Source organism: Podarcis erhardii (assembly GCF_964252035.2).
Source record: "Podarcis erhardii genome assembly, chromosome: 10".
NCBI classification, from domain to species: Eukaryota; Metazoa; Chordata; class Lepidosauria; order Squamata; family Lacertidae; genus Podarcis; species Podarcis erhardii.
The window spans coordinates 29,911,044-29,933,621 of NC_138500.1; the positions used below are offsets into that span (position 1 = coordinate 29,911,044).

General features: G+C 43.0%; 1 protein-coding gene across 3 annotated transcripts; it reads left to right on the plus strand.

Annotated features, from left to right (window-relative positions):
• The first annotated feature begins 945 nt into the window (after positions 1-945).
• On the plus strand, positions 946-15,924 carry EIF3L (eukaryotic translation initiation factor 3 subunit L). Of its 3 annotated transcripts, XM_081879359.1 has the most exons (13): positions 947-1,099; positions 1,692-1,740; positions 3,089-3,299; positions 3,965-4,044; positions 5,017-5,078; positions 5,256-5,325; positions 5,832-5,905; positions 6,586-6,757; positions 8,528-8,682; positions 9,588-9,758; positions 12,592-13,089; positions 14,355-14,435; positions 15,701-15,924. In XM_081879359.1, the coding sequence occupies exons 1-13, from the start codon at positions 1,070-1,072 to the stop codon at positions 15,737-15,739; spliced, it is 1,692 nt and encodes a 563-aa protein (XP_081735485.1). In that variant the 5' UTR covers positions 947-1,069; the 3' UTR covers positions 15,740-15,924. The 3 variants fall into 3 exon arrangements, with proteins under 3 accessions (XP_081735486.1, XP_081735485.1, XP_081735487.1); XM_081879360.1 differs by lacking the exons at positions 14,355-14,435; positions 15,701-15,924 and adding an exon at positions 13,473-13,492 and having other exon boundaries at positions 946-1,099; positions 12,592-13,117; XM_081879361.1 differs by lacking the exons at positions 947-1,099; positions 1,692-1,740; positions 3,965-4,044 and having other exon boundaries at positions 3,090-3,299.
• Positions 15,925-22,578: the final 6,654 nt, after the last annotated feature.

Below are 22,578 nucleotides of genomic sequence, written 5' to 3' on the forward strand. Positions count from 1 at the left end.
CTCTAAATGTCTGTGAAATAAATAAATTAAGGTCCTATGTATATAATAAAGGTTCATAAATGTACCAAGCAAACACATACATAGATATATGGGCCAAATGTCTGAAGCTGCACAGGAGAGCAGCCATGGAGCCATTTTGACTCCCAGGCTGACCAGGTGTTTTCTCTGCAAGGTCAAATGGAGGAGCCTCCCCATTGTCTTTTCCTTCACAAATCCTGTCTTAAGGGTATGTCTCTGTATGAATAGGGTGACCCTGTGACTTGGCTCAGGAACTAAGTACTTATCATTACAAAAGACTGGCCAGGTTCCCCAGGGTATCAATCCAGTAAACATTTAACAGGTAAATTGCCAGACAGGAGGTAAACAACCCACTCAGATTATGAGATAAACAACCCACTCATATTTCTGCTTTAGACCACCCTTTCTGTGATGTAGGTATGATGTTTCTGGAGGTGGTCTTTGACTCCAAGGTGGGCAATTTACCTTGGTTCTGGGTCCTCCTCCTTCTCCTGTGTGTGAAGGGGGCACCCTGTTGTAACAGTTCAAAAGAGATCAGGCTTAGAAGCTGCTTTGCTTTTCAATATTCTCTGGTTGGCCTGTTTTTTCCTCCGACCGATGGAGAACCTACAAAGGACTCTATAAGAGCAGATTTTTCGTTTATTACATCTGATACCTTGTGAGAGACAAGATGTTTCTCACCAGTATTCCTGGATCTGGTTGGTGGCCACTGGGAATAGGATACCGCGCTAAATGCGCCTTTCGGTCTTTTCCAATAGCACTCTCCTCATTCTTTTAACCCCTCTCGTGCCAAATATGCGCCAGCGGGGCTCATCCTCAGTCGTGCTGCGCCACAACAATCTGCGTCAACAAACCGCGCTTAAACCGAACCGCTTCTTGCGTTTCCGTCCCCCCCCCAGCCAATATTCAGCGAACACCCGGAGTACTTCCGTCGACGGTTTCCGGTCGGCACCGGAAGTAGCGCGGGTTGCTGACCGGAGCTCTTTCTCTGCCGCAACGCTGCCTACCTGACGGTGTGCGTTCCTCTCGCCTTCGCTCCGAAAGCCTCGCCATGTCCTACCCGGCGGAGGATTACGAAGAGGTACCGGCCTCGCCTGCTCACTCCCCACCCGGGGTCTTGGTCGGCGGGTGGAAATAACTCGCCTGGCCGGCCTTGGGGGTGCGAGGGCAGCCTAGCTGGCCTTGGGAGGCGGCGAGGGTGGTTTTTGACGGGCGGCCGAGCAGCCCCAGGAAGGCGAGGCCGTGGTGTGTCGCCTTCTGGTTAGCTGGCCGTCCGCATCTGAGTAGGGAAAGGGCAAAGCATCTTATGGGTGTGTCGGGTGCAGGGCTGGATTTAGGTTTGATGAGGCCCTGAGCTACTGAAGGTAATGGGGGCCCCTTATATGTCCGGCTGTCCTTTGTTAACAACAAATTGTCGCTGTTTTTTTGTGTTGAATGTATGCTATATGGTAATTTATGGACCTAATAGGTCCACACACAAAACAAAACACTGTTGTTGTATGTAGGTTTGATTTGATTTTATCTTATATTTTGGAAATGTACATCCAGGTTTTTTTCACTTTTAAGACCACCCCCCCCCCGAGAGTGAGGCCCCAAGCTATAGCTTGTTTAGCTTATACATAAATCCGACAGTGGTCAGGTGTGTTGATATTCTGGTCTTTCTCTGTTTTCAGGGCTCATATGATCCCTATACTTATCCAGGGGAGTATGATATGCACACAGGTGAGTCCTTTCGTTCTTATTTTATTTGTTTAAAATATGGTGGTCTGCTCTTCATCAGTACTGATGCTAAATTGTAAGATCTTTTGGGGTTAACCCCCCCTTTTAAAGAAAGTTTTTGTTATTTTCTCATCTCAGACTGTAGTACGACAACCACCAAAATCTGGGATTTTTAAACACCAGGAAACACTAGACTAGAAACAAATAAGCAGAGGAGAAGGTTAACCCACCACCCAATCCTTTCTTAAAAATCCTGAGTAGACAGATATATGTCTTCACTTGGTGCCAAAATGGAAATGTAACAGGAGGGTAGTCCACAAACAGGGTGCTGCTTTTGAAAAAGTGTCAATATGGAATGAGCCCTGCCCCCCCCCCCCAGTGCCTGGAGTACCAAGAAGACACATGGACCTTGCCCACTCCCAATGCAAAATGGATGCACTACACAAGATGTTTCCATGATACATTAGGGACATTGTGGTATATGCACAGGCCAGAACTTTAATAAAAGAAGGGAGTGCTGTACAAAAGTTGCTAAGCGAATTTTACCAGCAGCAAGTGCTGCATCATAATTCTACAACATTGTTTGGAATTTTCTGTTTTGGGCCACTATTAAAAGAACCAAACTTTTTCCTTGGTTGAATTTGACAACCCCGTGGGAAGATTAGATAAAGCACTTTTCTGATTAAGATTTGTATTATCCCTGACTATTGTCAGGGATAATTCCCTGATGGAAATTGTAACCCAACATCTGGAGCACCATTAATTCCTCATCCCTGAGGTTATTGATGGAGGGTCTTCTTCCTACTTTGCTACCCTCAATGTTGTCCTCCTCTATTAGTAGTAATTAATAGGAAAATCTTGACAGAGCAAAGTAACTATTAAACTTTTACTGAATTTGTATTCTCATATTTTATTTGGGATGAGAGGGATTAACTTGAGTTATATCTATTTACCAAATTAATGTATTGAGACATAATTTTTTTCTTTTTAGTAAACTTTTTTTTGTTTGTTACTTGTATTTCTTGGGTTAAAAACGATCTTGCTGTTCCTGGGTTCCAGTATTCTTTTATGTAATGTGTATGGATGTTTGGAAATTAAGCATGTAAAGTAATTATGAAGGGAAGTGGGTTTCTAAGTGCCAAGTGCTTTTGAAAGTTGGAGTACTGTTTCCTATTAATCTACATCAAAAGTGGGGAAACTGTAGCCCTCCATGTGTTGTTGGACTCCAATTTCCATCAGCCCCAGCTAGCATGACGATTGGCAGAGATTATGGGACTCACATCTGGAATGCCACCTTGTTCTACATTTTCCTGTTCTCTTTTAATATTCTTTCATCTCTTCTGTCTCACAGGAGATCCAAAACAGGATCTTGCCTATGAAAGACAGTATGAGCAGCAAACCTATCAAGTGATTCCTGAGGTGATAAAAAACTTTATTCAGTACTTTCACAAGACTGTGTCTGACTTGATTGACCAGAAAGTGTATGAGCTTCAGGCCAGTCGTGTATCTAGTGATGTTATTGATCAGAAGGTTTATGAGATCCAAGACATCTATGAAAACAGGTAAGATTCAGTTTTCTCAGGGAAGTATGAAGTTTGCAAATATATATGTCTTGTGGTATCATCAAGTCCCTCACATCAACACCTGTAAGAGAATGAATAATTCATGGGACAAAAATGCACAGCAGTTGCCTTGTTTATAAATTCTGGGAAGTTAGCTGAGGAAGTTATGAATTCTGGGAAGTTTGTGTAGGAAGTTGGTTTATATTGTTGGTCCAATCATGCAACTAGCCTAGTTCTGTTTATTTTGGCAAAACATCTCAGGGAGTGGCTGTCCAAGACCTCTGGCAGATTGTTTTCTAAGCCATAATACTGAGGATCTTTTTAAGCAGAGATGCTTGGGGTTGAACCTGGGGGTTTCTGTGCTGCAGAGCTATAGTCCTTACAGAAGAAGACTTTTTTTCATTCCATTCTGAAGGGGGTCCTTCAGGTCTCACCAGCAGACATGTGTAAATGAAAAGTCTTGCTATTGCTGTCTATAGATGGTAGATTTCTTTCTCACAGCAAATCAGTAATCCATTTTTACATATGCTTGATTTTAAAAATTTGAAAAAGCAATGCGAGTTGCAGCAGCAATGACTTAATGACTATTGACCATGTTACGTCTTGGTTTCTTTAGTACTGATGAGTGAGGCACTTGATTTACTAAACATTTCTGTGTGTTGCAGTTGGACCAAACTGACAGAAAGATTCTTTAAAAACACACCATGGCCAGAGGCAGAGGCTATTGCGCCGCAGGTTGGAAATGGTAAGTATTTTCATTTCCCTTGGTCAGCTTAATAAGGAAAAGTAATGGGGAGCTTGTGGCCCTCCAGAACTGATGGAGCTCTGGAGGGCTGCAGGTTCTATTATCACTTCTTTAAGGTAAAGACTCATTGTGGCCTTTGTCATACATTGGAATAGTTAACCTATTATTAAAAATAAATAGAAATGGAACCATGACAGTTTGGGCATTTGCAGTGAGCTGAAGCAAGCTTTACTTACTCTGTGCTGCATTTTCACCTCGGCCCCCCACTTATGCTTGGAAATGCTTAGTTGTGTTTGACATCTGTGATACTGTTATTCTGTATTGTAATGGCCAATTGGCCGACAATTTAACTGCAAAAAGTTAGATTGGGGAGGTGGCAGGAAAAGAGACCAAAGGCATCTGCACTATGTAATCTAGATACTTAGACCACCATTGTGTGGGTTCTAAGAAACTTGTTTCTGCTTGGTTACAAAGGAGCCTTTAGATTATGTCTAGATCCTTTAGTATTGCAGATTCCTACTTCTTTCATAAATGTATGAGCGCAGAGAAGAGAGTTTTTAATAGATGGTAATTTTGAGAGAAACACTTTCCTCTCATTTTCATCATGATACTTTATTTCCCCAAGCTTTATTCTGTTACGTTCCTACTGCACCTTTTCAGTCGTATTACTGCTGTTGATTGGAAAGGTTTATGCATCTAGATGTGGTTTTGATCTTGTTTGGTTGTTCTGTATCAGCCTTCACCAACTTGGAGTCCTCCAAATATTTTGGATTTTTTGTTGTTGTTTTGTTGTTACTATCGTTATCATTATTATCACCTTTTTCCCCCAATGGGACCCGTCTGCCATCAGCCCCAGCCAAGTTGGTGAGCAGCAGGTTGGCAAAAGCTGTCTGAAATTGAATCAATTCTTTGGGTGAAAAAAATAGGATGCAAATATTTTAAATAAGATAATATATCTATTTTTTCTTGAAGATGCTGTCTTCCTGATTTTGTACAAGGAGCTGTATTATAGACACATCTATGCTAAAGTCAGTGTAAGTACCGTGATGAAAAGTGAATTGACTTATTCAGTTGCTTATCCACTTTGAATCCCTGGGTTGTCTTGATTTGGGCATATCATTAGGTGAGATGCTCTGCTAGTATTTGAAGCCCAGAAAATTAAAGTTCTAAGCTATATACCATCTCAACTCTGATTCTTTTTTTAATTACAGGGTGGTCCATCTTTGGAACAGAGATTTGAGTCATATTACAACTACTGCAATCTATTCAACTATATTCTCAGTGAGTTCCTAGAATCTGTATATATAACTTCTTTCTTCTACTGTAAAAGAGAAAACAAGGATAATTTATATACCAGGGTGTGTTTAATCAACCTAGAATGCTATTCTGCCCACGCACAAAATAATGTTGGTGGCTGTTTAGCTGAACTTTTCTGTCCAGCAGATCCTTTTATGTTTAATCCCCCTCACCCACTCACACATACTGAAAGCAATGGGGGCAATTAGCTATGTCACCTCAAGTCAGGTACAACTAAGGACCTAAATTGGGCCCCTCTTGGGGGAACAGAGCAGCTGTGGATCCATAGCCAGCTCTGCTGCGCCCCAGAACGCCCTGTTGTGAAGCACCATTCTTTCTACCACTTGTGGGAATACCACCGACGGTAGCTTTTCATCTGCCAGTCTCTCTGTGCATGCAGGTTGCTCCCTCCAGCAGACAACATCAAGGGGGTTTGATTGCTCTTTCAGTCTCTGAAGCGCTATAAATTCTTTGTGAATGTTCTACTCTAGATGCAGATGGACCAGCTCCCTTGGAACTGCCCAACCAGTGGCTCTGGGATATCATAGATGAATTCATCTATCAGGTGCAGTAGCTTCAAGTTTGAAAGTCACAAGAAATAGAAACCTGGCTATAGTCAACTGGAAAGTGTGTGCACTAGGCAATATGGGCTCAGGACTTCTCAATGAGGGTTATGTACTTTCTTACTTTGCTTGGCTCTTAATACTTCCGAGACATCTGATTGAAGCTGCAATCTTATATACACTTTCCCTGGGAGTAAGTTCTGCTGGACTCAAGAAGCCTACTTCTAAACAGACATAGGCTTGGACAGACTCTTGCATGGCTTACATGTTTTCTGTATCTAGAATCTGATTTTCTTTGATACAGAATGTGAATATATTGAACAGAAAATGACTTAAGTGAATTTCTAGCTGCTTTGGGTGAGATTTTTACTTAAAGCTGGAATTTGATTCCATGCTGTTTTCCCCAATCCTCCATTATTGTAGCCACCATTTGATTTCTGGGTAAAGAAACCTCAGGGAGTTTTTTTTCTTGCTCAAATTGCTCATCTTTAAAATACCATTTAGTTAGAGACCTCTGCTATTTGGGCATGCATGTTAATAAATTGCCTTACCTCCAGCCTTGCTCTGGGAAACTCCTTTATTTATTTGGGATTTGTATTCTGTCTCTATGCACAAACTATTGGAGGTGAACATAAATAATGACCCAGTTTTCTTCAACATTGTTCTCTGTATTCCTTCACAGTTCCAGTCCTTCAGTCAGTACCGCTGCAAGACAGCCAAGAAGTCAGATGAAGAAATTGATTTCTTGCGTTCAAACCCCAAGATCTGGAATGTCCACAGCGTTCTCAATGTGCTGCATTCCCTGGTGGACAAATCCAACATCAATCGGCAACTAGAGGTCTACACTAGTGGAGGTAAGAAGGAATCAAAGGTGCATGTTAGAGAGAATAGAAGTGGTTCCACGTTGTGGTGTGAAGGCACATGAAGAACCATGTATTCACCACAATGTGTTGGTTTCCATGATCAAGGAAAGGCAAGATATAAATAGATTAAATAATAAAACAAAGCCTTATTCCCTGAGTCCCTGCCTGACTGGAAACCTGCAGAGGCTGTAAGTTCTCTTGTATAAACTCACTTGTATAAAACCAGCTCTGCATGTGTGTAGTTCTCTACAAGTAACATAATTTGTTGTGGTTTTAACCTCCAATACCTTTATTAGTATTCTTTCTGCAGAATCCTATCACTGAGAGGCTTTGAGCTATAGCTCTCCTTATCTATGTGATAGGTGCAGTTTAATCCGCAAGCCTGTTAAGCTAATTCTATCCTGCTCACTTTATTTACATGAAGCTAAATAGTCTTAAATCTAATGCTTGGGTTTAGCCAGTGTGTAGATTAGCCAGGAAGGAAACTGCAGTTTGAATATACAGTGGTACCTCGGGTTACATGCGCTTCAGGTTGCATACGCTTCAGGTTACAGACTCCGCTAACCCAGAAATATTATCTCGGGTTAAGAACTTTGCTTCAGGATGAGAACAGAAATCGTGCCCCGGCAGCAGGAGGCCCCATTAGCTAAAGTGGTGCTTCAGGTTAATAACAGTTTCACGTTAAGAACGGACCTCCGGAACGAATTAAGTACTTAACCCGAGGTACCACTGTATTTGTTTTGTTTTGTAGGTCGTTTAATCAAACATGAGTCTTAGCAGTTTACATAATTGTATAAGATACTCATTTTTTAAAAAAACAAAAAAGCAGACTATAAATGATAAGATGAAAAAAAATATACATAAAACAATCAACAGTTCATAAAAACAATTTACTAGTGGTAAATTACTTCAGTTGAATTGGTGAACTGCATGCTTGAGATTGCATAATATGGATTATTTTCATTCCAATGCATTTATAGTGCAGTTTTAAGCAGGTTTACTCAGAAGTAAGTCTTGCTGAGTTCAGTGAGCTTACTGAATGCCTAACCATGTCTTCTCAGAAGTAGTTGGATTGAATTTAATGAGGTTTACTTCCAAGTAAGTGAGGTTAGGGCTGCAGCCTTAGGTTGTAATTCAAGGTGGGGAAGCTGTGACCTTCCAGATGCTGTGGGACTCTGGTCCATCCACCCTTGTCTACATGGTCAGTGATCAAGGATGATGGGATTTTTAGTCCATCAACACCTGGAAGCCCACCGGTTTCCCACTCCTGACATTATACTTGAAAGTAATCCCAACTGAAACCATTGGTTTTATTTCTGAATAAAAATAAATCAGGCTCTTTGTTCCTTACTCTTACATTTTTATATATGTTGAAACTGAATTTTTTTTACTCCATTTGTGTATACTGATGCAGTAGTGACTGTAAGTACAAAACCAGAGGATGGTACTTATTTCGGATAGATTAATGTGCACAATAGGGATGTTTGTTCAGACGGGTGGATCTGATTCTTCTAACGTCTCAGTGGAACTAGTAAATTCTCAAACTCCTGTAAGAGTTCTTAAAACACTTTCAGGTCTTGATCTAGCCTCTACTACCATAGATGAATCCAAATTATTTCTGTATGGAAAGTCTGATCAAGCTGATTATAAAACAACATGTTGAAGGTTGCATTTGGTCTCTTCTCCCCTGTCCTGCTATAGAACGCACAGTAGTACTTTCAAATTCCTATTAAATATGCAAATACTATTTTCCTCCCCTAGGTGACCCTGAGAGTGTAGCTGGAGAGTATGGCCGCCATTCTCTCTATAAGATGTTGGGCTATTTCAGTCTTGTGGGCTTGCTGCGCCTCCATTCACTCCTTGGAGATTACTATCAAGCCATCAAGGTTCTGGAGAACATTGAACTTAACAAGAAGGTAACGGAGCACAGGACTCAAATCCTGCCAGATGCTAGAGCATTAAAATAGAACATTCCTTTTCTCTTGGGTGTTACATTCATTTTTGTTGTTGAGGAATCCTCTGGATTTCATTAGGTTTGAATGCTCTTCTCTCCTATGCTGTCATGTGTGTCAAATATAAATCTCTATTGCCCCATTTAAGTTCTGTGTGTAGAGCCATTTTGTGTAAAATGGAGGGCACTGTGAAAAATCTTTCGTTTTCAGTTCCATGCACAGTCAAAATTTTGAGTTTTTGAGAATCCAGCTCTTCTTAAAAAACCCTTTTCCCCTCTCTAAATTAGAGGTGTATATTTGAAAATATGCAAGGAATCTCCTTCAAAGCATCTGTTTTGTCATTTTCTTTCATTCCCTGAGTTAATATTCTGAAGTACCTGAGTGCTAGGTGTCCTGTTATCTTGGATGTCGTATCCTTTGCACCATGATACTATTTCTGTACTTCTCCAATATTATTCAGAGGACCAAGAGCATGTTTCAGAGAAGGCAAGCTACAAATATGACCTGCCCATTTCTCTATGTTGCCAGTCCTGTTTTCCACCTCAGGAATTACCTGCACTCTCTCATATATATATATATATATATATATATATATATATATATATATATATATCATGCATGTTGTGTACACACAAACATGCTGGTCTCAATAAAAGCAGATAAATCTATCAAAGTGCTAATTGCATTGTCAGCCGTTGTGACCAAGTACAATGAATTGAGAACACAACATGGGATCTTAGCACATGGGATCTAACATAAGGAACTTGAGCAGAATCCCTCCACCATATCCTTTGGAAGAAAGCTGTCCTCAGTAGTGCTTGAAAATTATTTTTTTCCTGGCATCTCACTTGAATCTTTTCCCTTCCCAGAGTATGTATTCACGAGTACCAGAGTGCCAGGTCACGACCTATTATTACGTCGGCTTTGCATACCTCATGATGCGACGCTACCAAGATGCCATCCGTGTCTTTGCAAATATCCTCCTGTATATTCAGAGGACCAAGAGCATGTTCCAGAGGACAACCTACAAGTATGAGATGGTAAGGTACCCTGAAGCCATGTGGAAAACAGTTGCTTGTTGCTTCTGTTCCGAGCGCCTTTTCTTGATGCTGTTGATTATTTCCTCCCAGGCATAGACCTTTTTCTTGATGCTGTTGATTATTTCCTCCCAGGCATAGACCAGATTTGTACACAATGCTAAACTATTATTTGTTTGAACTTCCATTTGTCCAATTAACCGCAAGTTGTCTCACAAACAAGCAGACAAGTCATGACTTGTTTTTCTAAAGTATGGTTTGTTTTCCAGCTGCCCTTTTGTAGCATGGTAAGCTGGTGAGGTGGCACCGGATGGCACTGTGGTCTAAACCACAGAGCCTAGGGCTTGCCGATCAGAAGGTCAGCTGTTCAAATCCCTGCGACGGGGTGAGCTCCTGTTGCTCGGCCCCTGCTCCTGCCAACCTAGTAGTTTGAAAGCATGTCAACGTGCAAGTAGATAAATAGATACTGCCCCGGCGGGAAGGTAAATGCGTTTCCATGCGCTGCTCTGGTTCACCAGAAGCAACTTAGTCATGCTGGCCACATGACCCGGAAGCTGTCTGCGGACAAATGCTGGCTCCCTCGGCCAGTAAAGCGAGATGAGCACCGCAACCCCAGAGTCGTCCGCAACTGGACTTAACGGTCAAGGGTCCCTTTACCTTTACCTTTTTAAGCTGCTGAGGTAGCCAAACATAGCAGGGTGGGGGAAGGCATATTTTTTGCCAACAAACCATGATGGTTTGTTTACACGTAGCGCTAAGACATAGTTTATTTAGCTGGGCTGGGTGTGCACATTCAGGCAACCATAGTTAGGCTAAATAAACTATGTCTTAGCGCTACGTGTAAAACAAACTATGCTCCTCTACGTCGAGAGTAATTTAATGCATTGTCTACCCAGACGTAACTCCCATTGTATTTAATTGGACTACACCAAGATCACTGCTTTATTGTTCTTTCTAACCAGATTATCAAGTTTTCTCCCCCCCCCCTTTTTTTTAAAAAAACACCATTTTATATTACCTGCAGTTAAGCCTGATTTGGCCACAGACTTACTGGCCTTCCTGGGGACCTATATCTTCATCCAGAAGGCAACTGATTAAATCTTTCAGGAGCCAGTTTCTCCCTGGCTCCTTTCTGTCTGCCCCAAATACATCAAAATTAGTCTTCACCTTCAAGGCTTTCTTCTGCTAATCTGACCTTGTCTCTTGTTACATTGCTCACACACTTTCCCCTGCCATTAATACCAGCTGTGATGTTCTCTCTCTGTGTATTCGCGCGCGCCCCCCATCCCCACCCCTTCACTGTATTAATCCTCCTTGCAATAGTAGGAGCCAACTTTGAAACCGCTTCATCATTTTGATCTGCCAAAACCGTTGCTCTCTTTATTAATTGTTGAGTTTGTTCTCTGGATCCCTAAAACCAGTAAGTCAGTATTGAGTATCACGCATGATGAATTTTTGGGTGTAATTGTCCCACTAGGGCTTATTTGCAGTGTTTCAGTCAGCTAGCAATGTGTGAGTACAATGGCCTTAAACCTCACTGCTTTACACACACTCTTGCTGCTTCACTCTATAGTATTTTAGAAGATTTTATAGTACCTGCAGGACTCACATCTTCTGCCAAACTCCTCCAGAATGCAGCTGATTAAATCTTTCAGGAGTCAGGGTGCAACTCAACACAGGCCATTCCACTTCTGGTTATTACCTGTCTCATTGTAGCGGGAAGAGTCTGTTTGGGATGCTATTATCATATCCGTAGGTACTCCAGGTTCTCTATCCAGAATAAACTGTACAAATTAAACTTGTTTACCAAAATTGCATGTATCAGTAACTTTTGTTTTGAGTGGGGAACTGAAGGGTGAGGAGAGAAGTAATAGAGAGTAAGAATAGGTGGGAAATAGCCAGAGGAAGCTTTCTTGACATCCTCCCCCCTCGGACAACCTATTTCTAGGCTTCTTTCTGTGGGTTAGTAACATGCTTGTCTTTTATAATAATGCACCATTATATTTGCTTAGGTTCACATAGTAATACTTGTAGAAAATGTTTCATGTACATTATCTCAGTAATTTTTACAACAGCCCTGTAGATCAGTATCATTATTCCTGTTTTGCAGCTGGGAGGAAGAGACTCAAAGATTGATTTATTACATTTCTATTCTGGGGAAGAGAGGAATAACAAATTTGCAAAATAATACACTTTATTCTGTGTATTTTATACTAGCAGCCTCATATCCAGCATTGCCCAGAAATTCAAAGAAACCAAAAAAAAGTGCAGTTTTGAAAGGTTCGGTCTGCCATATAGATTCAAAACTGCATCCAATTGTATCCAAACATAAATGCAAATGTGCACTTGGATCTTGGGAACAATCATGCAAAATTTAGTTTCTTAAAATATATGGCAGCTAAGACATATTGAAAACATTTTAAAAACATTAATAACACCTAGAAATCTCTAAATAGTAGCTTACCTAAGGCCACCAAGAGGGTATGATCCTAAGGCGCTCCTAATTGGCATTTCTGAAGTTGGCACTCTTCAGTTACCAGTGCAAGGGCACATAGGCCTTACTATGGAAATGCAGGGTAAGAGTGACTCCATTGCCTGAATCCATGTAGCGAAATGGCCAATGGCAGCTTTCAGTTTAATCCTGGCAGTTCAGGCTGTGTGCCTTTCTATTCTGTTTTGGTCTCCATGAAAGTTACCTGTCAACTCAAAGCAGGGGTGAGATTTGACTGGAGGCTTCTGTCACTCAGACTTTTGGCCACTGTGCTGCACGAGTCCTTACGTGGAAATTTGAAAATACAGAGCGGAGTGTTTCTATCGAGCTTTCTTTGTGTCGCAGATCAACAAACAAAACGAGCAGATGCACGCCCTGCTGGCCATTGCGCTCACCATGTACCCTATGCGCATTGACGAAAGCATCCACCTGCAGCTCCGAGAGAAATACGGGGACAAGATGCTGCGCATGCAGAAAGGCGACCCTCAAGTGTACGAAGAGCTCTTCAGCTATGCCTGCCCCAAGTTCCTCTCCCCTGTGGTCCCCAACTATGACAACGTTCACCCCAACTACCACAAGGAGCCTTTCCTGCAGCAGCTGAAGGTCTTTGCCGATGAGGTCCAGCAGCAGGCCCAGCTTTCTACCATCCGCAGCTTCCTGAAGCTCTACACCACTATGCCGGTTGCCAAGCTAGCCGGCTTCCTGGACCTGACAGAGCAGGAGTTCCGTATCCAGTTGCTCGTCTTCAAACACAAAATGAAGAACCTGGTCTGGACAAGCGGCATCTCTGCCCTGGATGGCGAGTTCCAGTCTGCTTCTGAGGTGGACTTCTACATTGACAAGGTCTGTACGTTCCCGCCAGTCTGTTCACGTCTCCCCATCCCTTACGAGAAGCTTTCCGGGTTGGTCAGATTGCATAGGTGACGTGGGGAAGGACCATAACTCAGTGCTAGAGCATCTACCTTGCATGCGAAAGGGCTCTTGTTCCATCTCTGGGGTCTCCAGGTAGGGCTGAGAAAAGCTCTTGTCTGAAAGCCTGGGTTCGCTGCCACTAAGAGTAGGCAAGACAGAGCTAGATGAACTAGTCGTCTAACTTGGTAGAAAGCAGCTTCCTGCAGAGTTCCTAGAGTGCCCATCTCCAGGCAGACAGAGGTACCTGCTAGGAATGAGCTCTTCACTGCAGAGTTCCTGGAGTGGAAATGAGCTTTAAGCCAGGAGAGGCAGAGGTTAGAGGGTCTCCCAAGAATAGATGCATGCTTTTTAAAAATTCATAGTGCCACCTACTATAGGAGGTACTTTGTTTTTCAGTACCATCAGCCCCCCCGCATTTCATTCTAAAAGGGACAAAGCTATGAATCTTGTCCCAAAGAGTTCCATTCACTCCCACCTTTAGAAATCAACTACCCTTACTCACCCAGTTTTCTCCATCAGTTCACCTTCTGCAAATGCATCAGATTAAAGGTATATACATTAGTGATTATACACCAGGGTTGGGAACCCTGTGGCTCTCCAGATGTTGTTCAACTTTCAGCTCCCATGAACATCTGGAGGGCTATATCCTGATACACTATCACCAAATCAGTTCCCATTCTCATATGCTTGGATAAAGTTTCCTAGGGAGAGGGGTGAATACAAGGACAGTTTTCAATGGAGAGAGTATTGGTTGAAGCATCCTGTCTTAATACCTGACAGGCTTATCCTTTTCTTCTTTATAAGTATGGAGTAGTATTATGTTTATTTGTGGCATCATGAAACAGTCCGTAGGCAACTTGCAGAAAGTGGGGAATATAGTTATAGATATAGATATAGAAACAAATCATTGATAGCCACTTGGAATTAATAACACATCAATAATGCATCAACAAAAAATAAACATCACAGTGCTTATGGACCAAGATAGCCAAGTAATCAGATTATTTCAAATGCCTGGGAAAAGATGTAGATCTTATCTGGCACCAAGAAGACGTTAATGTTGGCCTCACTCCTTCAGGAATGAAGGAGCCTATCTGAAAAAATATCCCTAGTTCCAGGCTAGAGTGAACTTCATACGGAACTGTTGCCTGTTAGCACCCCTGGGCTGTTCCTTACTGTTGCCTATCTCTTGGCAGGACATGATCCACATCGCAGACACAAAGGTTGCTCGTCGCTATGGGGATTTCTTCATTCGCCAGATCCATAAGTTTGAAGAGGTAAGCTACTTGCTGAATGAGCAGGCGAAATATACTTTCGAAACCGTTTGCAAAATTTGATGGGGTGACCTATCTGCACGCTTTCAGCCAGGGTTTGAGGAAGAGCTGTGTCTGTGTGTCTATCTGTACAGGAGAGAGTGAAATCTAAACAGCATTGCCATGAATGCCAGAAATGAAAACGTAGGTGGCAGCAGTGCCATCTATCTGTGAGTGGAAGGAGTTCTCCCAATGTCACCTACCCTCTTCTGTCTCCTGCTGCTTGCAAGGGGGAACACAGTGTAGTTGTTCCAGCTCTCCCACAGAGGGCACTGCATCACCAGGAGTCCCACCTGAAGGAATGAAAGCTCTATGAAGGGGAAATAGCCATTGTGTTGTTTTGACTCACATGGAGAATGCCACTTTGAACCGAAAGCACTGAGCACAGCACCACAGATGGAAGGGTGCCCTTCTTGGTAACAGATGGGCATCCTCTGCTGTACTGTGCATTACTTAAACATATAAGAATAAGGATAAATACAAGATTTGCAGGTGAGCAGTAAGTTAAGGGTTGAGTTTTTTAAGATTGCTAGGTTAGGGATTAGGGAAAGAACTGGAATATGTAGCACAGAATGTCGGAGAGGCAGAGATAGTAGTAGAGTGGTATTTGGCATTCTAAAATGCAGTCCAACAAAGCAAAAATACGTTGAAGGAAGATTCTGGAGCCATGGGTACAGGTTTTATGCAGCCTACTTCAGTCTGGCTGGCTGCTTCCCAACTGCAAGAATATGGACAGGGCATGATTTTGTTTAAGACTGGGCATATGAACGCTAGGGTAGGGGTGGGGAGCCTATGGCCCTCCAAATTTTTGGATAATAACTGAGTATCCCTGTCTGCCGGCTCGGGCTGATGGGAATTAAAAATCCAACAGCACTGGAGGGCCACAAGTTAGCTTAGGGGAGCCTTTTGCTGCCTGTTACTAAATACTAAATTACTCAATATCCTTGCAATCCTTTGCAACTTACGCAGTTATGCAAACTTCTATTTGATGTTCAACTCTTCTGTGTTCTGACCTCAAATCTCTCCATCTTGGTAGGGTCTAAGTGGTTTAATTTTCCCCATGTCTGCACTTGGGATTCTTGCATGGTGCCCAAATCCTTGAGTGAACAATGCATAATTTGGACAGTACCGTGTGTGTGTGTGTGTGTGTGTGTGTGTGTGTGTGTGTGTGTTTTTTTTCTACCCTGCCCCCAAGAATTCCTTTGTAATTAGATGTCTGTCTCTTTCAGCTGAATCGCACTCTGAAAAAGATGGGCCAAAGACCTTGAAAGTCGTCTTGAACTCGTCATCAACCGCCTGGTTCTTTCTGTTAAGTGGGCAAGCGGGGGGCGGGGAGAGAGAATGAGCTAAGAATTTTGGAATTTTCTGTAGGGTTCTGCAGTTTTTACTTGGATAGCAGACAGATGAGCTCATATAAAAGGACTAAGAAATCTAATTAAATGAGTGAAATATCTCTTGTGTCTCTGGAGTTCTAGTTCATTTGTCCCTTCAGGGGGAGGTGACCAATTTCCTAGCTTCTTTTGATATCTTAACTAAGCCTGTTGAGAGCACCCACTTCCACTCTGTGGGAGGTGTGTTGGGATAGCTGACAGACAGAGCACACATGAGGACACTAAGACAGCTGTCCACTACTTTGAAAAGTGATCTGTAGATGCTGTCCTTTTTTCTTTTTCTTTCTTTTTTTTTAAGAAACAACCTACAATGAAAAGCTTGCACCTGCCCTTTCCCCTGTTGCTTTGTTTCCTAACATAGGAAGGAGACCTGACATGCTGTATACTGTTAAAAGAAAGAGAGGGCTTGGCTATATCTCTCCTAGGCATTTCTAGGCTGTCATGTGAGTTCCATCCAATTTGCTAGAGAGTATTATCCCGATCTCAAGCTATTCACTGCTTACCTTTCAGGGGTGTTACTATCACTAGGTGTCCTTTTGGTAAATGTACGCTAAGCACTGTAACAGTGGACTGTTATGAGTTCTACAATATCAAAAGGTTTTCAGACTTCCTTGTGTTGTATAGTTCATGCTGAAACTGAGTTTTTACTGGTCCTTCTTTAAAGAAGTCTTTTACAGCAGAAAATATAGCAGCAAAGGTCTAAATGGGCCTTTCAGTTTCCCTTTGTATAAAATAAAAGAACCTGTGGCTGGGGTGCTGTCGATGCATACGTGGCAGTAACTCCCATTAAACTCATTGGGGTTGATTTCAGAGTACTCATGCGCAGGATCAAGCTGCACAAAGCACAAATCTATCTTATTTATATTTGAATCCAATGTCAGGATAGCTTTCAGAGTGTAAGTGAGGGCAACAGGTGTTGGGGAAGGCTTATTGCAGTGATGGAACAATGTGCTGAAAGAACCATGAGCACATTGTTCAAGTTAGACTCCTTCCTAATTTCCCCAGCAGGAGCAAGTATGTGAAACTGACTGCAAATAGCTTTCATCCATCGTCTCAGTGTGAGGTTAGCACCTGTTGGAAACCTTGTTTGCATCCTGTAAGAGGCGTCTTATAATGAGCTCTGTTAATGTATATGCTGCAGCCTCCCAAGGATTTGCTTAAGAGAACTATAAGTAGGCCTATGTTTATCTCTCACTTCAGAGGTTGCCACAGAAGAGCAAAGTTGGATCCTTCTTACAATTTGACATCCAAAGAACCTGCATCTGCTCTCTGTTCCTTTTTTTAAACCTTTTTCATTCCTGGCTGCGGAATAAGGCTTGGTAATGAATGGGTGATGCTTGAAGGCTTTGAAAGCAATTTTGGACAGAACACAATTGTCTGTTTCTAGTTTCTGCCTCCTGTTGAGGGTTTCCTTGTACTGTTTGCTCACCTCCAAAATGGAGGGAGATATCAGAGCCATATAAAACCAGAGTCCTGCAAACACTGTATTTCACAACTTTGCTGAACACATTTCATATAACTGCTTCTTGCTGCTGTGTGATATTTATTTGGAATGCATGCAGCAACTTTGTACAGTCAGAGAAGACTTAAACCTTCTAGCGTTCTGCATAAGCTTAAATGGTATTAATGGGTGGTTGATGTACGTATTTGCAATGTATAATGACTCTTGACTGAAGGTCCTGTTCATTAGTCTGGGAAGATCTGTTTATATGAACGGTGTCGACCGTTAACAAACTGGTTCTCCAACTTTGTTGTAGTGAGCTTTCCAAAGAAAAAAAGAGAGAGAGAAAAGAGAAAAGCCAATGTAACAGTTGGCTGTAGTCATGCACATACCCTCATGATGACAGAGGGAATAGGACTACATACACATATATGATCAGGCCAAAGGCCCGTCTAGTCCTGCATCTTGTTCTCACAGTAGCCAGCCCAATGCCCATGGGAATTCTGCAATCTGAACCTGAGCAGAACAGCACCCTCCTCACCCGTGATTCCCAGCAACACATTCAGAGACATACTGTTTCTCACAGTGGAGGGAGAATGTAGCTATTGATAGCCCATCCTCCATGAATGTCTAATCCTCTTGCGTGTCGAGACCCCACAGCCACCCCCTTGTTGGAAAATAACTCACACAAGGACACAGATATTAGGTTTATGTTATTGGGTAAATTTGGCCACAACTTTATTGAATTACAGAATGTGAGCGGTATTGGTTTAGGCATTGATTGGACCCGACTATATCTGACTCCTGCCCTCTGTGCAGGAAGTCCAGAAAGGGTAAGCCACCGGTAGGGGGAGTCCTGTTGATGCAAACCAACTCAAGCTCCCCCGGGTGTTCCCGTCGGGGTCGTATCAAGGCCCTAGCCCCTGACCAGGCTTCGGACAAGATGAACACCCCCGGATTCCTTTAACGGAATATTCTTAAGCATGGAGGGGTGGATGATGGTCACACCTCCCCTCCCCCACACAAGGTCAAACAATGCCTAACCGCAACCCTAACAAAGTTGTGACGATTGGTACGAGGTAGGTGAAAACCAAATGGCCAGTGCCAATTTGCCAAGTGGAAAAATTCCTACCAGGCCCCTCGGACAACCAAGGCGACCAACCGAAGTCCATAGCAAGGCCAGTGCCTAACCTGCAAATAGGGAGGGAGGGCGGGTGATTGAGGAAGCGAGCCAAGAGGAAGTCCTCCGGCTTGCTCCTCGGTTTAAACGGCCCCGGCCACGCCCCCCGGCCACGCCCCCCCGGCTCTGACATGGCCGGGATCCCCCAGGCAATGGGGGACAAAGTCCCCCACCCCTGGTGGGGAGTTGGTGACCACGCAGTCCACCACAACTTCTCCCCACTGGGAAGTGGAGCAGTTTTCTAATGCCGTTGAAGTGGCAATCACAACCTCTGGTGGGTGTGAATTTCCTTTTTCTTTCTGAGGTGAGGCGACCAGAACTCTACCCAATATTCCAAGAGCAGTTGCATCATAGATTTTTATAATGCCTTTACGGAATTGGCAATTTTTCAGTTCTTTTCCTAATGATCCTTACTTCTACGTGTTGCGTTTTCAACATGTGTGATAAAAAAAATACACAAAGCAGCCTTTGCTTGGGGCTTAAATATGGAACTTGTGCATCTTGCACCTGTTACGCATTCCCGGGAATTTAGTAGGGAATGGCTTATGTCATGCGTTGCACACTTAAGCCACTGTGATCCCCCCACAAGCTGCTAAAGGTTAGGAGAGATTCACTCCACTCACCACAGTTGACCTCCTGGAAAGAAATCAGGCCAGTTGCTCTTTGCTGCGAGAGGAAGGCTGGGCTCCGTCAAGAGTCTGTGCCTGGCACCGACAGAAGGCAAAAGGAATTTGGAGCACGCAGCCACATCAACAGAGTCCAATTGTTGAAATGCTGGTGAAGCCTTTGTGGAGCAACATTGTTGTTGCTTCTCCTCTCCAGGCTCAGCTGCTGTTATAGATTCTGAAAGTTGGTAGCCGTTGGGTAGGTAAAACACTCTTGTCAGATCAGATCATGAGATTTTGGAGTGAGGTGCAAAAAGCAAAGGTGTTAGTCCATTTAAAAAAAAAATCTCCAAAATCAATCAACCAAAGTATGACTAAATAGCGACGAGCTCTTCAAGACCTCTTGTGTCAGCAAGAGGTGACACAAAGGGGGGCGGGGACGAAGAGGTGCTGCAGAGCAACCATGATCCCAGATCAGGAAGAAGCACTTATCTCCACACCATGCCACACTGCTCCTGGCTTCATATTGTAAATGGAGCCATTGGCCAACTCTGCGTCCGGTATTAACATGCTAGCATGGTGCCTGTTCAGACATCTGATCCCTGGCATGCTAAAATTGCATGCACATACCGAAGCGACTCTGTCTGAACAAGACACGCTGTACGAAGTTCATTTATTTATTTGTTGCACATTTAGCATTGTGGTTTATTTTTCCGGGCGATGTAGAACAACAGGTATACAGCAATACTTAAGATGTAAAGCACCCTTAAAAACAATACAAAACAATCAGTTTTAAAATTCTGCATAGACCCATTGGCATTAAAAAGTGTTCAAGAGATGCTTGAAAGTCACAAGTGAGGATGCCTATCGAATCTCTGCTGGAAGAAGGTTTTCACAACATGGGACCTGTGAGGTTAGTCTGGCCTCTGTAACATGGGACAACTTAACAGTGCTTCTCCCAGCAGTCTCAGTGATAATTAGCTAAACACCGTAGGCCCGGTTTGCTTTCAGCAATCACTTCATAACTTTTGAAGTTGGAAGGGATTCCTGAGGGTCATCTAGTCCAGCCCCCTGCCATGCAGGACTCTCAATTAAAGCACTGTTTCTCTCATTTTTAATCCCTCACAGGAATCCAACTGAAGAAAAAAGAGCCAACAGCAAAGAAGCTATCTCTCCTCTTGCTTGCAGTCAAATGAAAAATAAATACTTTTGCTTTTATGTAAACCATTCTTAAATTCCACATACAGATCATCTTATGTGGCTGCTGAGTCCCTTATTTATAACAATAGAGTGTAGAACAAGTAAGTTGGCTGGAAATAAAGGTTCTCCTCAGGAGTGTTCTGTTCTCAGGTTAAGAGCAGCATAGAGAACGAGAAGAAAGGACCCTCTGTGAAGAGTTTGAGACATGTAAACCTCATTACCTGGATCAAGGAAGCCACAAAACTGTTTGAAAACATGTGAAGGGGGGCAGTCTGACTGCAGCAAAGGGGATCTTTTCTGGCTTAGCTAAGGCCATAGCATCTGCAGCTATCTGGAAGGAGCATGTCATATTCCGAATTGCTTGGCCTCCAGCCTTTCTGCTCGCCTACTCCTGCCCTTTCGGCTTTGGAGACCACAAAGAACTCATTGTATCCGCTGGTCTGAAAATGCCGCTGTTTTCCATAGCTCCTTGCAGCAGGGCTGGTTCAGGGCACCGCTGCCAGGTTACTGGCTGTTAAGAGCCCCAAATCCTCTTGTGTACCTGTAAAGGTGAAGTCACGGCTTTGCTTCGATGCAGGACACACCCTTCCACACCTACCTTGCTTAGCTCCTCATTCCAGTTCCCCTGGTCTGACCAGTTTTTGCATGTGTTTCTTGGGAGACGACTTGGACTAGCCGTGTTTGCTTTCCCAAACAACTGATCCAATATTATGTTATTTGAGGTTTTATTACCGTCAAGCAGAATATCAAACTTGTGGGGGGAAACAAACGGTATTGTTACTGTTTTTAATTATTCCTTTCTCACCACATCATCATCATTTTACCTAGCAATATGTATGGTGCTTTTAAAAAGAACCATGTATGACAGGTTTCTGCCCCAAAGGGCTTACAATCTAAAATAGACGCAGGGAAACTGAGGAAATGTTGGGAGGAAATGGGCAAGCAAGAGATAAATATGTGGTTCTTTCAATCACATATTCCTTAGCTTAATTCAGTGTGGAGAACCTTAGCCCTCCAGAGGTTTACACAATATTGTTTAGTTTATGCCTGGTTTTGATAATTCTGAATGAATGGCTAGTGACTTTTGATCACAAGAATGCTAATGCTCCTTAATAGCTGGGTCTCCCTCTCCAGCCCTTGGAATGGAATACTCCCAGCAGATACTGAGAAGGTGAAATGGTTTAGAGCCAGTTCTGCAGTATGAATTTCAGAGGCAGAGTATGTGTTGATTTGGCTGAAACATCCTTGGTGTACAGTTGCGCCTTTTGTAGAGTTCATGAAGGATTAGTAGCTCTCACCTCCACTATGCTTGGCTTGCCTATCTGTTTTAAAAGCAAATATTACCAAAAAAATTGCCACAATAGTCCTGTGCTCTCTCATTCAAAAGAAACTAATTCTGTTGTGCTGTCCCTGGAACTTCTCAACGCTTGGCAGCGGGGAACATGTAACAAAATGCACATTCATTAGTGTCACAGCGTGGGACCAAAATCTCCTTCTCTTTCATTCCCAGAGAGGATGGGCAATGACGTTTTGAAAGATGCCAACTGGAACTCACTAATGCCAAAATGTATGTGATTTATGTAGATTTATATAGTTGTTTAGAAGAGTCCTGGTTTTTCATCAGGGGGTCCAAAGCCACAAACAAAAAGCAATATATGCTAAATACGGCCTTCCTTTCGATGCTAAATTTCTGTCTTTCAGATGCATTCAAATGATCAAAAAACAGGCAGTACAAGCTCTGCATGTTCTAGTGAGGTAACTGTCTTGAGTGTTAATGGGAGGGTTGGAGTTAGAATTTTGAAAACTTTAGCCTGAGCCATCAGGCTAAAGTTTATTTGCTGCATCATTTTGGGGAAAACCAACTAGTGTAAGAATCAATGAATGGGTCCCCACTCCCTTGCCTCCTCTATTAGAGCCTTCCCTGAGAAACTGGGTCAGATATTCATTCTATCCTCTGAAGCAAGATCAGTGACAGATGTGGCCTGGGGAGAGTTCCAAGGGGCAGAGAGAGCCTTGGAAGTCTTCATTTGGCTCCCAGGCCAGAGGTTCTCCATTCTTGGCTTATATAGGCAAAAAGGCAACGGCACCACACATACACTTGCTGGAGGTTGGGGGAAACCCCAAGGTTTGCAGATTTTAAAAATACAAAAGGGGACGACGACACAAAGAGCACATTGAGGACCAAGTTGTGGAATGCTGACTTGACTATTTCATTGAAAAACTGGATTATCAGGTGAGAGTAGAATGGAGTCGTATTGCACTACTACAGCCGCCCTCTTTCCCCACTGGT

Bases quoted from the DNA above. Each gene is read 5' to 3' on its own strand.
- EIF3L (XM_081879359.1), top strand. From the start codon at position 1,070: ATGTCCTACCCGGCGGAGGATTACGAAGAG. The intron at 1,100-1,691 runs GTACCGGCCTCG...CTCTGTTTTCAG, and splicing joins CGGCGGAGGATTACGAAGAG to GGCTCATATGATCCCTATAC. The intron at 9,759-12,591 runs GTAAGGTACCCT...TTTGTGTCGCAG, and splicing joins CAACCTACAAGTATGAGATG to ATCAACAAACAAAACGAGCA.